Raw genomic sequence first — 17,971 nt, forward strand, 5'->3', positions numbered from 1 at the left:
TCACTTTAAGCTCTGAGTGAGTTTGTTGCTCTTAAAATTTTACAAACCAAACAACAAGTGGACTGATCAAAAGAATAATAATGATGATATATTAATCTGATAATACTTACATACTTCTACTTAAGTAACATTTTCAATACTTGACTTTTACCTGTAATGAGTTTTTTAGTGTAGTATTGATAAAGTAAAGGATCCAAAAACTTGCTCCACTACTGGAATTAAACAGCATCATCGCAACCCAACTGTCTCACCAGAGCTAAGCAGACATAGTTATGACATGTGCTTTCTAGTGTAGCCCTGAACATGCTTGTAGTTGCTTGTTTGGAAAAGATGCACTGACAGCATCTGATGCACTAATCTTTTTTTCATGTGGAGGTCGAGGCTACTTATTCTAAGTCACTTTAGATGAAAAAGATAAGGCAGTTGTATTCACTCTGCAACCATCATACTGCAGATCAGTTATCACTGTATTGTTATTGGATATGTGCAACAAAGTAACATTACTGGCTGTAGTTAAGTCAGTGTTTCCCACAGTTTGAAAATTAATTTCAGGTAACTGAACCCTGTGGACGGTACTGTGACCCATCTGACACTTCAGTGTCATCAAAACACATTATCTCTCAAGACAAACTACCAATTACACAAGTCATTTTTCTTAATCTGTGCAATTGCTTCAGTTTAGTTTCAGGTTATAGACTAAAGTTCAAGACAAAACCCATTTACTGGAAACATAACTAGCTTATCAGATTTCTCACTTTCACATAGAACATCACTAAATGCATCTACAAACAGACCACAACTAACTTTTTCAAGAAGCTCCTGTTTTATTGTCTAGCTGTTACCAATCCTCAGAAAACATCACATACCAACACAACCTTTGATGACAATGATAAAGAAAAAATACTTTCAGACTGTGTCCTCCATTTTTATCAACTGATAGTGAGATGTTGACAGATGAATGTCTAGTTTCATTTTGATCTAAACCTATAGATAGGCCTGCATGACAAAGCAAATTAACTCATATCAGTGCCCTGCACAAGCCCCTTATTGACAAAAAGTATTTTGAGGAACTGAAAATTAGTTAATTTCTGACTGACACACAAGCTGGTGTGGTGTTATGACATCTCTGAATAAATACAGACTTCATACAAATAAAATATAACATCAGCTATTTTAAAGAGACACTGATATGCAATATATGAGCTGGTAGGTTTTACAACACTGATAAAATAAATCCAAACACAAAGTGGCACATACTGTGTGATGGGTACACACATGTCACATTTGAGGATGCAGAAAAACACGCAACAGTGGTTGCAGCAGCGGAACAATGCAGGGCTCCCCGTGTGGGGGATGATACATTCAGAACGGGATGTTCTCTTTGGTGAACGAACACACACACACCCACACACATACATACACACACAGTACACACACAGTACACACATAGTACACAAATGCTTGTGCAAACACACACATCTGAATGCACAAGTACACAGATGCTTAGCTTAAGAGGCAACTGGCAAGACAACATACAATTCATAGCCCTACATGCATACGTATCACACACATAAGAGGGTGTGGGTATAGCAGTAAGTCAAAAGGCACTTCCCTTTTCAGTGCCTGAGATGTGAATTTGCATTTCAGAATCAATTTGGGGTAAAAAAAAAAAAAGAAAAAAAAAAAGAAAAGTTTTTAATTAGTAACCCACAAAAACCTTGAGGGCTTTTGTCATCGCAATTTTTAATCATAAATATCCAAATTCAAATCAGTTTTTCTGCACTTTTTAAGGTCTTATATCACCACCTTGACAATGTGTAATGGCATTAGGTTTTCTTAATGAAAGTCAAAGTTTCAGTATTAGTTTGACAATATCAAACCATTTATTACTCTGTAGAGACTAAAATGTGCAGCTGAATTATACAATCTATCTAAAGAGAGCATAGACGGATCTGACTCTGTGGAGGATTTTACATAAGTTTAAGAAATGTTGGCAGTACATTTAAATTTGTTTCATATTTCTCCATTCTTTTTAAACCCAGTTTTTGTCTTGTTGTCTTGGTTTCATCAATCAGCATTTTCACTTACTCATTTTTCCTCACAGCGCAGTAACTTTCTGCTGCTAGGCCAACTGTTTTAAATGAAAGTGGTTTTTCAAATGTATGAAACATCACCAGACTGATAAGAGTAATTGATTCACTGACAGCTGCACACGTGAGCCTACTGCCCCCTAGTGGGGAATAGAACAGAATCAACAGCACAGACTGGAATAGACCATAACAAAATAGCATATGACAGAAATTGTATTGTATTCAACAGAATAGAACATAATACAATTCAATATATTACAACAGAATAGAAAAGACCAGAATAAATTCAACAGAAGTGAACAAAAGCTGCGTACAACTGAATGGAATCAGTACAACACAATACAATAGAACTCAATAGAAGGGAAGAACACAATAGCTTACAGTTAGCACAGTAGTAACGTGATACATTTGTACGCTCGGTAAGTGTAAATCTAAAAATATGCATCATGTCTGTGTGTTCAGATTTGACTGAGTTATACACAATGTGCGGCCATCAATCTTAAACAGCCCATCTTAATTGCCTCTGTGACGTGTGCCTAGCTACCACTGCTGCTGCTCCTGTGACTAATCATTTGTATTGACAATTTTTGGGATACAGGTTTCTGAGTGGCGGTTTGTAGGCTGCACCGCCGTCGCCATCTTGGATTAGCCGGCAGTTAAGTAGAGTCACGGGCACTGCCTAACTGCCGGTTAATCCAAAACTTGACAAAGATGTGGGACGCGTGTGGGGCAAAGACTTCTGTGCATGTCGGGTTTCTTACTGTGGCTCATTAGCACTGTTAGCACAGCTGGACGTGATGTGGGCTAAGCCAAGGCTAATTCATTTACGGGCTAATTTGCTAGTTAACACCTAAGCTAACAAGCCGGGTTTAGTGAGTGCAGACACCGATAGCTAATTAGTGGTAACATATGAATAAAAAGGCTAATACTGGAATTTAACTCACCTCAAAAACCAGGGGTATAGACTTCCACACGTTCTGTTATTATTTGTCAGATATTTGCATGAGAAATCCTCCGTACAGCACCAACACCAGGAACACAGCCGAGAGGTCGAATTGGCTGAGGTGAGGCCAAGCAGACGGCCATGGAGCGCTGATTGGTCCAATACGTCTAGTTTGACGCCTGCGTCATCACGTCAAATTTAACACCTGTTCCCAAGTTTTTTTTTTTTTTATTGATAAACAGTAAGTATACAGGAGGGCAGTTTACAGAACAAACAGCAAAAGCAACAGTGAGTATACAGGGGTACATTAAAGAAAATAAATAAAAGAAGCTCAAGGAATAAATTAACATACATTACACAAAGATATTAAAAGACATACATAAATTATATGTTTTAATAGCCTTTTTGTTTGAAGTAAAATAAATGAGTTCTATACATCTTTCAGTTTTCTTCATGAAAGCAATGAAAGATGGTTTTTGGTTCATGAATTTACTTTTGTGGAAGAAAAATTTTGCCAATATTATTTTTGCGGGTGTCTAAACAAACCAACCACTCCTCCATGTCGTCTTCTTCAACAGGGAGAGTCAGGGAGGCAGTGTAATCATTACAGTTGTCAATTAGCACATTGCCAGCACTAGTATTAGCAACGTTAGCTTCGTTTAGTGTTGGCTTGGCAGCTACAGAAGCTCTTTTTCTGTCGCTGTGGTTCTGGCACTTTACCACTTCTCTTGTACTACTACTGTATACGGTCTGAAAGGAAGATGAATCACATATTTGGCGAGTAGAGTTTTAAAGTTTTAACTGTTTTCCAAACTTAAGTTTGCAGAGCTCGGCAGAAAGCCATCTTGGCACACTCCCCACCTGTTCCCAAGTGCTGCTCCTCCTACGTAAATCGTCACGAAAAAGGCTGTCTTGTTATTGGCTAAACGGCAACTACTACTACTATCACTGTAACTAGTGGGGAAATTCGATTCATACACCTTATTTTGACGCATACCATAGACTGTATATAAAAATGGACATCAACTCCGTTTCTTGAAAATGAAGCCAATGCGGAAGTGCCTTAAACTTGCATTCTATCGAATGACCATCAGGGGGCGACTCCACTAGTTCCAAAAAGAAGTCCGATTGTATTGAAGTCAATGAAAAATGACCCAACTTGTCACTTGATTTATTACTGTTGTAAACGTTTTCGTTATGTGTTTATGTATGCTAGTTTGAAGTTTTCTTCAATACAACATGATGTTAATTTTCAAATTATGGTCCTATTTAAAAGAAAATAGACGTTAAAGCAACGTGGTTTGGGGGCGTGGCTACTGCGTGATTGACACACAGGGGGACCTGCCTTTTAAACCGGATAGAGGCCAGAGCGATGTGTCGAAGCTCTTCTATAGGTAGGTCTCTAATAAAGTTAATTTTCTGCGGCTAAAAAATGTCATTTTGATGTCAGAGTGTTCTGAAGACATGTGGCTTGTGCAAACTGGGTCCAATATTTATTTTGGTGACTATGGAGCGAAAGAATATGTGATAATCTGTGATCTCGTTCACTTCACCTATTGAAATGAATACACCCAGACCTGCTTCCGGTCTCCTAAAGGGGCGGGGAGGTGGAGAAACCCACGTGACACAGATGCAGGAAAACTCGAGGCTTCAAAACGGCAGTTCACAAACCAATGAGTGACGTCACCGCAGTTTGCCACTTGTGGCATACACAACACAGAATGATTGGATAAATATGATTTTCTTTATTTTGCAAAACTATCACATCAACTCCACAGAAAAGTGTACTGCATGAACATATTTTAATTGCATTTATTACGTCATAAGTGTCATGATTTGATCGACACACTCGAAGCACAACCATCATAGAGTTTCATGGTCTGGAGTTATATCTTTAATGTTATTGTCAAAGAGGTTAAAGATCACTGTAAGAGATTACACAGTGTGAAAGTTAGTACATAATAATGCAAGGAAAATGTTTTTGTGTGTTACAGTTGCAGGTTGTCATTTGTACTTTTTGGTTGGTTGCGAACCTTCAAAAAGATGAGCCTACACGATACGTGTTGGCCTGAGGGCCGACATACATTTTCTTTGCTTGAAATGTCTGGTATCTTTTGATATGTGTATAACATTAATGTATAGAGATACAAGTCATATCACAGGCAAAGTGAACATTAAAATCATAAAATCAAATCACAAAATTTAAATCAAATAAACGTTACCTATGTTATTTTTAGCTAGATTTCTTCTCATGTCCTTCAAGTCATCACTTGTATCACTAGTCACTGGATATATATATTGCTTTTTCCAAATATTTATACCTGGAGACCAGCTCCAGTGGTGCACGCTCTGGAGGAGCACAAGCTAAAAAGACAGTTTCATATTGTTACCACCACAGTTAGTGATAATTTGAGGTATAAAAACTATTTGTTTTCACATTAATAGAGTCAAACATTCTTGAAGAGAAATATCCACTTTAGTTTGTTAATGACTGATTATAAATTCATGGTAAACTGAGAAGAAGCAATGAATTTTTCTGTCTATCACTAACATTTTATTTGGTCAGCAGCCTTTCATCTCACTATTAATGAAAAGCAAAAGTGTGTCTGCAGTATTTTGCTCCTCTGCACCTGCCACTAACCATAAAATAATATCACTTTATTTACATGTTCATTATACATACAAATGAATGACATTCTTCTGCTTCCTCTGATATGACACAAACACAGCAGCAAACTTACAGCCAGTGAGGCAAACACAGAAATCACATAAGCAATGTTACAAAATGTCTACTAGAACCGGAGTATCATTATTTTTGATAATGTTTTGAATCGAAGTAGTAGTGATGAACTGTTAAACATAATCATTTGGGAAGATGAGAACTTTGGAAATTAAGGTTTGGAAACAATTCAATTAACAGTTTAAATCATAACAGCAACACTTGATAATCAATATTAAATTGGTGTGAACAGTTTGTACAGCCCCATGTTAATGGAAAGCTCACTAAAGCTTGTCAGTGTTAATGGAAAATTTTGGCTTGAACAAAGTGAGAAAACCCTTTGGTTTGACAAAACAAATATCCACATTCAACAACAAAGAGAAAATTCTAAAAATAACAAGTCATTATAACATGATCTGTGTCTCAAAGTCACAACATACAGTAGTTATTTTAAAGAAGGCACAGGTTCTTTGGTCTTTTGTTCTTCTGAGCACTGTTGTTGTTGAACCTGAGCTCTGGGACCTACGCACAAAAAAAACCAGCGACAAATGATTCACATCAAAATAGCACCCGTGTTATATTCCTTGATAAAATCCACACCCCAGCAGTGGTGAGGTGCACATCAGCGCAGATGGAAAGGCAGCATCATGACTGGCACATCATATGATGTCCTGCTCAGCTGCAGCAGCAGTGTGATTGGACCTTAACTGTGCAGCTGAGTTAAACTTGGACCTCCGGCAGCGTCTGACGAACATAGTAGCTACTAGGACCAGAGAGCTGAACATGAAGGAAGCCCCACTGAGGAAGAAGGTTGCTGCGTAGTTGCCCGTCCTGTCTACTAACCAACCTGGAGACAGAGAGACAGGAAGGGTCAAGACCAAATTTACTATCTGGCTCCAAGATTCCAGGATTCAACATGTCCCTTTCTTGTTTTTTCTCAGTTTATGCACAAAACTATGCACAAATATTTTTTTGTAATGGTGGATGTCATGACTAGAGAAATTGAAAGGAAATCAGATTCATTGATTTACGGAACAAAAACAAGCAGACACTGATGGTACAAGGAGCAAAAGGTCAATCCCTTTGGGGCTGTAACAATTAGTCAATTAGTCTGCACCTTCTTTTTCCATTATCAATTAATCCTTCATCTAAAAATTGAACCAAAAATCTGATGTTGATTGGACAAAACAAGACATTTGAAGACATCAACTTGTGCTCTAGGAAAGGATAATAGGCATTATTTGCTGTTTGCTGGCATTTCACAGACAACACCATTAATCAACTAATCAAGAAAATAGTCTCCATATTTATTGATAATGGAAACAATTCTTTATCCCTTTCAGTAGGGTACATTTGGTCAAAATTTGGAGAAATTTTATAATCGAATAAATGAAGGAACAGTTACCTCCTATTGGTGGGCTGACCAGGTAGGGGATTGCATGCAGGAAGTAGACCACACCCAAAGCGGAGGTGAGATAGGTGGAGCCCACAACGTCAGAAGTCACCACTGGGATGAGCGCTACATATGCTCCGTCAAAGTACCCGTAGAGCACAGAAAATGGGACCAGGAGGGAGAAGGAGTGGAGGAGGGGGATGAACATACAGCAGAGGCCCTCCATGCCAATCGCCACCATGTAGCTCAACATGCGATACTTCTTCAGACACCTAGAGGGAAGAAAATCTATTAGTATCGGGCTTAATTAAATACCTGCCATTTGTCACACATACTCAAAACACACATCCATCCCTACTTCCTATCCGTGATCCATCCAAAGGTGATGTTCCCCACAATGCCGCTGACTCCAAATATGGACACGAGGAAGGCAGCGTGCTGGTGCTCCACCCCAACACTGAGGGCGTAAGGGACGAGGTAAACGACTGGAGCGCTGCAGCCGTACGCCAAAAACAGGAAGGACACAGACAGAATCAGGAAGTCGGGTGTCAGAAGAAATCCAAACTCCTCCCTTGACACGGGGCAAAAACGGCTACCTCTGGACGAAGTTTTTGTGTTCACTAGAGGCCCTGGGGGAGGGCTAACATCTTTATCTGACTGACGAGCATCTGTTGGTTTGGCTTCAATCAGTCCTGAGTTTTCTCTCTTAGCATCCATGTCAGCTGACTTATTGTTGAAGTTCATGCTTTCCACCAATTTCATATCTTCAATTGTGCTGCCATTTACTGATTTAGAATCTGAGCGTTTGACCTCCCCTAGCATCGTCTCTGTTAGCTTGTTGCTAAATAAAATGCATTCTGCTATCTTCAAATCTGTTGGCCTTGAAAGCAGTGTTATGTTCCCCTGACCTAGTCTGTTGTTTTCAAGCCCAATGTTTTTGAGCGCTCCATTGGCTATGAGTAGCTCTTGAATATCCTTTAAGTTGTTTCTTTCCAGCTGCTTTGGCTCTATTTGGCTGCAATCAGCAGGTACTTGTTCAGTGTCTTTGGAGTCCAGCGCTGTTGTCATGTCTTGCTCCACATTAGTCATGTTGTTCGCCCATATCCTTTAGATGGAAGAAAACACAACAGAAGAAATTAGGTTGAAATAGTTTAACAAATTGAATTAGGCATATTTTAGTTCTACTAGTATTAGTTCAAGATTTTGGGAAATATGTTTTAGATCACTAATTAACAAGTTATATCATTTGTTTAGGAGGATATGTGCCAGGGGGCAGTGACTTTCTGAACCTCTCACTGATCCACAACTGTGGACAGGTTAAACAAAAGAGATATATCTTGTAAATTAATGAGCTCAGGAAGTGTGAACTGAAAGTGTATTTTTGAGCTCTAGAGAAAAACAGGCTAGCTGTCTCCCTCTGTTACCAGTCTTCATGTTAAGCTAAGCTAATCAGTTGCTGTGTCCAGGTTCATATTGATCAGACAGATATAAGTTGTGGTATCAATCTTCTTATTTAATTCTGGGCAAGAAAGCAAATGTTATTGTCATGTAAATAATTAGTTGAATATGTGATAAGAATTTATCAGGCCAAAAGAGAAAACCCTTTTGTTGTTCTAAGGATGTGCTGCTCTCCTCTGTTTTATGTCATTCTAAATTAATTATATGGGTTTCGGACTGTTTTTTGGACAAGACATTTGCGCACCTTGGAATTCGCCGTGGGAACTTATCAAGGGCATATTTAATCATTTTGTGACTTTTAGTGGATGAAAAGATTAACAGGTTAATCAAAAAGAGTATTGATAAACAAATCAGCAATGAAATAATCTTTAGTCGCAGTAGAACATATGGAAATATGTCTCCACTGTCAGACTGTACCTGTACCTGACAGACTTTAATTAGTCCCCTTCCCTGTAATTTCCTTTTTCTTGGACCTGAAAACAAAGGAGCTGAGGACTTACCTTTGACCTCCTCTTGGCTCCAGTGGCCTCATCAGAGCGCCACACACACACAGGTTGGAAACAAATCCTCCCAGGATAAGCAGAGCTCCTCTCCAAGAGTAATGCTCTATAAGCATCTGGACTGCAGGAGCCAGGATGAAGGTCCCAATGCCACTACCTGAAGATGAGGTGAAATTGGATTTGATGGGATGAAATGAGATGAGAAGAGTAGAAAAGAAGAGAAGGGAGAGGAACTTACAAGCAGACTAGAGAAAAGTTAAAGAATTGTGTAAGAAAAAAAGAGAAAAAGGATAATGAAGGAGTAGAAGAGAGGAGATGGGAAAGTAAGGTATAAATGACAAGAAAAGAAAGCAGCAGGTAAGTAAAAGGTGTCACTACCAGACAGGGCGATGCCATAGGCCAGAGCTTTCCTCTCATTGAAGTACCTCCCAACCATCGCTATGGCTGGTGTGTAGCTGAGAGCAAAGCCAAGACCTGTAGAGGATGAATAAAGCGGTTTGCAGTTTGGCTAAACCTGCCAAATGTTGCCAGATCTGAACAGAAGTTTTTCGGGTTGTCAAAAAGACAGGACACCTACATACATTCTGCTATACCTGCATTGAATTGCATTCACTTGGCAGATGCTTTCCACAGGAGCATGAAATATCATTATATATACAATATATTGTTCCATTTGAATCGGGAAGTCAGAATTTCAACTGGAATGCCCCTTAAAGTCAGATTTACGACTCGGAAAGTCGGAAGAACCTCACCAACCCTGACCTCAAAATCCAAGATGGCTGCTCTGCCCATAAAGAAAAGTGAAAGCTGTTTATTAGTACCTCTGTCTTATTTGTGTTTCATTACATCAGTGGTACACACAGTACTGTCCAACTTCTATCTGTGGACATGTTGCTACAGTGTTGGTATGCACAAAAATGCGTTGTTATGAACTTGTACTGGTAACAATAAAAAAAAACAGCTAGTTGTACTGGAACAAAATGAACTCATTGTGGGATGTCATTCCCAGCTCCAGGCCCCAACATGTACAGGACTGTAAAATATGATACTTCAAGTCCAGTGGGGAAGTTTTAAAAAGTGATTCAACACAAAAAAAACATGTTCGGTACTCATGAGAATAAGAACTGTAACAGCAGGTTAAACTGAAGAAAGACAAACTTCCCTTTGATGATGTAATAATGAAGACTTTGAGGTATTCTTACATAAATGGGTAAAGAAATTACACTCCCAAGCCAAATGAGGGTGCTACTGAGATGACCCAGCACAGGGCCAGACCCCTGACACCATCAATGCTTTTTGTTGATTTTTAACTTGTGTAGGAGGTGGAGAAAACTTAAGATCAACTATAAAATGGTAGGCACACCTAATGTCAATCTGTAGCCACAAAAATCAGCAGGGACACCTGTCTGACATGTTAAGTAAGACATCAGTTAAGACATGCAATTATTTATTTTCCTCAAAGTTTAAACAGCGCTGATCAGATGTAACACACACTGTTCGAGGGACCATCTGATCTTTCTCCATCCTACATCCCTGTGTTGTTTTTGAATCTTGCTGTGGAGGACAGATATTATGTGTACAGCATCATGGAGGACTAATGGAGTGCTTGCTTAACGATAGATACTGATTAAGTGGCCAGGTATCATGGGAGGTGATGCGTTTGTGTACCTGTGAGGATGCCCAGGAAGATGTAGAGATATTCCAGACTGGTGGCGAAGGAGCTGAGGATCAGACCAGTAGCAGACAGCAGACCTCCCAGAATCACCGTCCCTCGGCAGGAGAAACGGCTCCCAAGGAAACCAGCCAGAGGAGCTGGAAAGACATTTTGTGTGGATTACTCTCATTTCACTGGTTGAACAGTTGCCTCTATATTCACCCCCAATTTATGCATATGCATGGTATAATAGAACTGGTCATTTCTTTGTACCTGAGAAGATTACAGAGTGGATCATTTTCCTGATCAATGTTTTTGCATTCCAGTTTTGATGCAACCATACTCTGTCTTTATGTTTTGTCTGGTATTTCATTTCAACTGTATTTTCGACACAGACTCCCTGACTGGTATCAGCAACTATCACCCTCTCCTCGGCTGTGCTGTGCTCTGTGTTAAGGAATCACTGAACCCTTCACCAAACAGACAAATGGGATGCCCTGCAAACAAGTAAGTAAATTTGCTTTGCCAAATCTGGTCTAACTGCAGCACTGATCTGCCTTCAGATACTGGTACTTATGGTTTTACCACAAAGCATGGTGGTGCAGTCGATCAGGCTGTGGATCCAGGCGGTGGTGGAATAATCTTTCTCAAAGTGCAGCTGGAACTCCACAAAGAACATGGAAACACATCTGGAGACGGAGACAGGGGGAGGTTAGATTTAGTGCATTTTAACATAACAGTCTTACTTTTCTCTATGGCTCATCGATTCTTATAAAAGCTTATATATTTGTTGTTGAAGTGCTGTCGCTGTCTGGAAAGCTCCTTCTCAGTAAAAACCTTCTGTGGCGCAGAACATGCCACATTATCCAGTTTGTTTAGAGTTAGACTAGTTAGTATGAGAAGATTAAGAAACACATCCATGACAGTACCACTTTAACGGGGGTGACAAACTGGCGACACTAGGTTTTGCAAGACTATATGGCAGGGTTTCCTTTATAACGACTTTAAAAGAGATTTATTATGTTCATTCAGTCATTAAAGCACAGAGACAGCTGATATAACAGGTGTGTCTGCAGGTCAGGATGAACAAGTGTCTTATATCAGAATGGGTCACCTTTTTCTGGTATGTCATGATTTTGAGCCCTTGTGTGATGCAATAATTATTAGATGATTTAGGTCACATAAACTAGTGAGTGACAGGTTTATTAGTTAATGACTATCATTCATACACGACAATCTGAGGTCTCTGTACTCTGTGATCCTTTTTTTATGACCCTCATTGTCCATTATATAATGCCACAGAGCACTCCTTGGTCTCATGGTATTTGACCAGGTCAGAGCTGTGAACACACCATGGGAAAAAAAAAATCCCAGTCACTCATTTCATTCATAAGATTAACATTTTATCATCAAAATATTACATTTATAATTGTAATAACGATTTTACCATATGATCTCTGTGAGACTGCAGACTGAAATTAACTTTTTTTTTCTTTCTATATCTTTAGCTTCATATGCAAACCTTTTGTCCCTTCTCTCTCTCTTTCACACACACACACATGCACACACACGTTCACACACATAGAATAAGCGCCAGGAATGTTAATTCTCCCTGCTAAGCAAGTTAAATGTTAATGGCAGGCGGCAAAGGCCGACAACAAAGTGAAATTAGAAGCTGAGTGGTCCAAAAGCAGTGGTGTGATCTGTTCTGCAGTTTTACAAGCTTAAGATTTTATTCCTTTATTTAATCAAGGAATGCGTTAACTATTACAAAATATAGACTTATGAGGGTTAATTAGATTAGATTAGATTTTAAATGGGAAAAGTCCAACAGCAGAGACACTCCAGAAACTACATGGTCAACACATTGTCCAAGCTCCCTCCTCCCATCACTTACAAATCATAGACAGTAAAATTAACCACAGTTGTCCTGTGCTCAAGTATAATTTTGAGGTACATACATTACATAAGTTTTTCTAAAGTCTTTTTTAGCTTTATACTTCTACTTCATTACAATTCAGAGGGAAATATTGAACTTTTTACTGCACTATATTTATCCGACAGATACAGGTTCCTTGTAGATTAAGGTTTTTCACTCAAAATGTGATTGTGTCAAATCTTATATTTCTTTTTTTAAATGCTCCACTGAAAACAAACTCTTTGTGGTTATTAAACTCATTGTCATTTAAGATTTCTTTTTAATTTCAGTCATTAAAATTTGTCAAATAACTTGAATTTTGCACTTTCAATTCATTTTTACCTCAATCTGGAGCATCTCTATTAATTATGGTCCTTTTCACACTATTAACTCTACAACTGAACTGTAACTGGCAGCACAGGAAATTCCCACTACCACCCCAAATCCCACTGTCATCTGCGCAGACACCCTGGACATCTAGAAGAAGTCGCCAGTGCAGTGTCAACAACATGATCCCTCACCAGCTTCACACCTGCAAAAACAGCCATCTGTGCTCAAGCTGGAAAAACTGCTACTGGGTGGGTGAGAATTCTGTCCCTGCACCACGTGTGCACATGCTGTTGATCCAAAAAGCATATTTCTACACCTAATCTATACAGAATTCATTTTTCTTAACGTGAAAATGATACTTGAAAGCTAGAGTGAACTTTTAATGTAAATCAATGTCGGTTATTGGCTGAGTTGTGATGACAATGTGCTGCCTATGCAAACTTAGAAACGTGGAAACATCTCAGCAGGATTTCAAAGTCTGTGGAAAAAAGACAACGTGGCTGCTGACATAGGTTAGCAGCTTAAAAGTTCGTGCTGAGTGGGGACGGAGTCCTGCCAAGTAATAACATGGAGGTGTTAATGGTCAAAGCTGAGAACATGAAGCAGTGTTAAGAACAGCTGCATGTCACAGCTGTATGCTGTACAGTACCGCTAATCCAGAAGCTAAAAATCTCTTTGTGCAGAGGTCAAGTCCTGTTCAGCAGTTTTTGATATGAGGAAACCAGGACCAGAAAATATCATTTATGTGTCTCATGTGGTTCCAGATGAAATGAAATGTTCTTGCATTTATTATGATTAGATACATGACATCTCACATGGACGTACTGATATGCTACAGTAAAGAGCTTTGAACTGATCAGTCAGTCATTTTTATCAAACGTTTGGCTGTCCTGATGGACTAGTTGTGTAAAATGCATGTTATGCAATCCTGATGCCCTCAGTTTGAACCCAGCCCTTGTATTTTTTTTTTTTTTTTATGTCTTTACTTTCCTACACACCTCTGTGGTTCACACAAAAAATGCTGAATGGTATAAAAGAATTGCAGTTTCCTCTTTGAGAGCTATAACTTACTGGACTTAAAAGCTTACAACTGAAACCTGTAGGGATGCAACATATCAAACTCTAAAGACTGCTCTGTGTTTTACACCATGACAGTGAGGACAGTTTGAGCTGGCCTCCACACACACACACACACACACACACACACACACACAAAATCACCTGGTCACTGCCCGGATGCAGATGGTGGCGAGGAAACAGCCAGCGACGATCATCCAACCCCAGCCGCCTTCCGGTGGGACTATGACCCCAGACGTCCTTCTGCCGCCTCTGAGCTTCTGCTCCATGGTGACTGCCATCACTCCAGCCAATCACAAGGCAGATTGGCATCAGTATTCCTTCCCTCTGACACACGGGATGCTGGCGGTCACAGCCCTACTCCTCAGTGTTCTCCTTTTGTTTCTAAGTGAACAGCACGTTTTCATTGGCCGGGCTTTGCTCTGTCAAAACCACGGTCACTTGGTTAAAGATCTTGTTCCTTATCCCTCCTCCTCTTCCTCAGTCACTGAGAAAACACAGAAACCACAGAAATTTAACCATTAATATCAGCATTATATAGAGGTAAAGCTCACAGAAATTCAACCGGATTACTCTGGTTAAATTCATCTAATTAAATTGAAACTTCATCAACAGAAAACCCAGGGAAGAAGAACCCACTATGGCGCCAAAATCTCCACAAATAAAACAACACACATAAAGAAATTCAGCCATTTTCCTGTTGTTTAGGCTCAGATCAGTGTGAACTGGAAACAATGATGTAGACGTCTGGATTTTTAGGCAAATATTGCGATTTATCCTGTTTAGTTTGGCTACACCTCTGCTGCTAGATAAAAGAGGGAAATTCATTGCAGGCAACAGTGTGAGCGCTCATATCTCTGCCTCTGTTTTTCTTCATTCACGTCTGTGGCTGAAACAGTGGAGAGCAGCACTGGTTGGATGAATAACATCAGGCTGAAAACACTGTCAAAACTGCTGTCAGAAGACTGGAAAAGAAAGGATTTCTTTTAAGTTGGTGTGGGTGTGTTTAAATCATTGTACTGCAGAGAAAGACAACCTACTGGCATCAAACAATAGCCAGCCTAACCGCTAAACAATGGACAGTAATCACAGACACGTTGCTCGATACCCTTCGACCTCACCCACTTATTTCCATCTCAAAAACAGCAAAAACATCTCTTTTCACTGACGCCAAACACTTACTATACGACAGCTGGAAGCCAAAGGCCTGTTGAGGAAGTGTAACAGAGAAAGCTCCACACATACTCCCACAAATCTTTTACAAAGGCAACACATCGGACCTGTTTGTGACGCACAGAATGGCAGCAGTGTTTAAAGTAACTTAACCTGCATGTAGTGTACACAATGTATGAGGCTTCCAGCATGTGTGTAAGGAAGTACTGTCCAAAACATTATAAAATCTAGCTTTCGGAGGTTGGGTCAAATCTTGAGGGGCAGGGTCACGTTTTTGAGTTAAGTTAGCTTAACTTCCGAACTTTGGGGCAAAGAGGGTCGGGGGAAATCAAACCAGCTGACGTTGTGTAGATTTTGTGTAAATTTGGAGAGTTGTGAATGATAATCCAGCTTTTTGTGGATTCATTACAACATCTTCTCTTAAACCATCTCTTCAAGTTTCAGCTTTTGGGGAGGATTTTAGCATGTGTTTTTGCATGTACGTTGCTATAGTCATATTGAAAGCCCTCTTCTGTTTTACCATTGCAAACACAATCAAGCAAATGTTTAAAGAATCTGGACAAACAAGCTACATGTCTATGTGTGTACCTGCGTGTGTGTGTGTGTGTGTGTGTGTGTGTGTGTGTGTGGGAAAAGACAGAGACCTCACTTACAAGACTGCTAACTTCCAATGAAGTAATGAAACAGTAAAAGAAACACAGACAAACCGATTAAAAACATAAAAAGAGAATAAAGTCATCTTTGTCCTGTTGAAACTGCTCTCGTGCACCCGTCCAAAGGTTTCTGTGCAGCCACTTTTGCTTTGTCATCTGCTGCACTGAAAGGTTATCTCTGCGGACTAACAGGTTGTAAAGTTAGCATGTGTGTGTGTGTGTGTGTGTGTGTGTCTGAGTGTGTTGATTGACAGACTAAGTACATCTCTAACAGAGAGAATCCCTCCAGCTGTAAAGCAACAACATATTTTCACCCAAGCAGCAGCGTGGCGAACAGTCAAAGGACTACGTGAACTTGGTAACACCACAGTGTAACTTTGAATCTCGGCATTATGAGAGACCTCATGGAGGGCAGCAGCATACTTACAGGGGGACTTAACACTTAAACGCTAGCCCACTGCATAGACTTAGCCTGCAGCTTGAGTATGGTGGTGCTGACAAACATCGCCCTGAGATATAGTTACAATAAGCTGTAGATCAACTCTTGACAAACATTTAGCATTACTTCCTTGTTCATACTGTTCAATCTAATTATTACTAGGTTTCTTAGCCATGTTTAATCTATCTGCATCAATTTTACATTTTTTATTGATACAATGAAATTGCAATGTAAGTGTAATAATACTTTAATAAGTGATAACACATTTGCATTAATTCGGAAGGAGTTAAATAAACATAAAGTTTGTCTTAAAAGTTTCAGATCAGATCCTTAAAATTGGTACTATACAAATCACACCACTGCATTTACAATGGACGACATCTGCAAGCACATTCACTTTTTATATTTTGACTTTTCATTTCGTAATTGAACACGTTTTCATGTGTTTTGCTGCTGCATGGGCATGTTTTTGTTTTGTTTTTTAAAACTGAAAAACAACACCAGCGTATGAACGTGATATCCTGAAATGGGAGGTTTACTCAGAGTAAATTACCAGGAAAAACAAAAACAGACATGAGGACAGAAGAGAGAGAGAGAGAGAGAGAGAGAGAGAGAGAGAGAGAGAGAACTGAATCTGGAAAGACTAGTACAGACAGAGAATAAAAACCATCAGTGCGAGACAAACATGATTTAAAAAAAAAAAAGAAGACAAAAATGAAGTGAAAAGGTAAGTGTGTGTTGACTTACATCAACCTCCAGCCGGGCTCTGCTCCTCGATCTGTGTTACCGATTCATGGCCCAAATGTTCGGCAGCAGCACAAACAGGCGATTTAAAAAAGACATTTACACAAAGAAACTTTTCCAGCTGCTGCCTGCAAACACCCCGAAGGTGCTCTGCAGCTCAGCTGTGCCTCAGACTGAGGATATGAGGAGGGAGGGAGGGAGGAGGAGGAGGAGGAGGAGAAGTCCCTAAATATTTCCACTCAGACGTCAAGTGTGTGTCGGTAGTAAGTATTTTACTTTATGGTGTGTTTTTTTTATTGCTATAAGAATGTCATAATACTGAGTTATAGCCCCTGCGCAGCCTGGTACAAGAGCAAAAGTGAATAAAAGCTTTTAAGTGTTTTATCTCCTGTGATAAAGATAACTCCTCTCCTATATTCCTACAAGAGCACAAGAGTTTCCTGTACATATTTTGACCTGATTTTATTTTTGAAAATAATATTTAACATAGTGGTATCGAACATTAAACTGACAAAAAGCAGTAAAACCTTAATTAAATGGGTAAAAAATATAAGCTAACTATAAGAATACAGAACTTAAGTAATTAAAATGGAGAGATGTAGCTAATGGCTAGCTAAGCTTACTTTTCCTTAAATAGTCTTTCAGTAACTCAGTCCATGTTTTCCTAAGGTAACCTGCATGTTAAATTATTCAGCTAGCTACCTAGCTAAAGGTAACTTAAAACTAGCTGAAGCTGAGAAGGTGGTACCAAGCTGAAGATAACAAAAGTAGCTATCTAGCTGAAGCTAACATGAAGCTAGCTGCTTTGCTAAAGCTAACATAAAGCTACCTCCATTGCTGAAGCTACGCTAGCTACCTAACCTGAGGCTAATAGTTCCCC

General features: G+C 39.4%; 1 protein-coding gene across 2 annotated transcripts; it reads right to left on the minus strand.

The window, feature by feature from the left end:
• Window positions 1–4,821: 4,821 nt before the first annotated feature.
• LOC111662013 (monocarboxylate transporter 12-B-like) lies at window positions 4,822–17,260 on the minus strand. Of its 2 annotated transcripts, XM_023415745.2 has the most exons (9): window positions 17,095–17,260; window positions 14,227–14,569; window positions 11,343–11,446; window positions 10,772–10,915; window positions 9,482–9,577; window positions 9,104–9,260; window positions 7,504–8,250; window positions 7,158–7,417; window positions 4,822–6,599 (listed from the first exon to the last, which is right to left on the minus strand). In XM_023415745.2, exons 2-9 carry the CDS (start codon window positions 14,361–14,363, stop codon window positions 6,412–6,414), a joined length of 1,833 nt encoding a protein of 610 aa, XP_023271513.1. In that variant the 5' UTR covers window positions 14,364–14,569; window positions 17,095–17,260; the 3' UTR covers window positions 4,822–6,411. The 2 variants fall into 2 exon arrangements, with proteins under 2 accessions (XP_023271513.1, XP_023271515.1); XM_023415747.2 differs by lacking the exon at window positions 9,482–9,577.
• Between the last annotated feature and the right edge of the window lie 711 nt (window positions 17,261–17,971).

The sequence above is a fragment of the Seriola lalandi genome, unplaced genomic scaffold (assembly GCF_002814215.2).
Source record: "Seriola lalandi dorsalis isolate HSWRI2012SDOR001 ecotype SW California unplaced genomic scaffold, Sedor1 jcf7180002054556, whole genome shotgun sequence".
Classification (NCBI taxonomy): domain Eukaryota; kingdom Metazoa; phylum Chordata; class Actinopteri; order Carangiformes; family Carangidae; genus Seriola; species Seriola lalandi.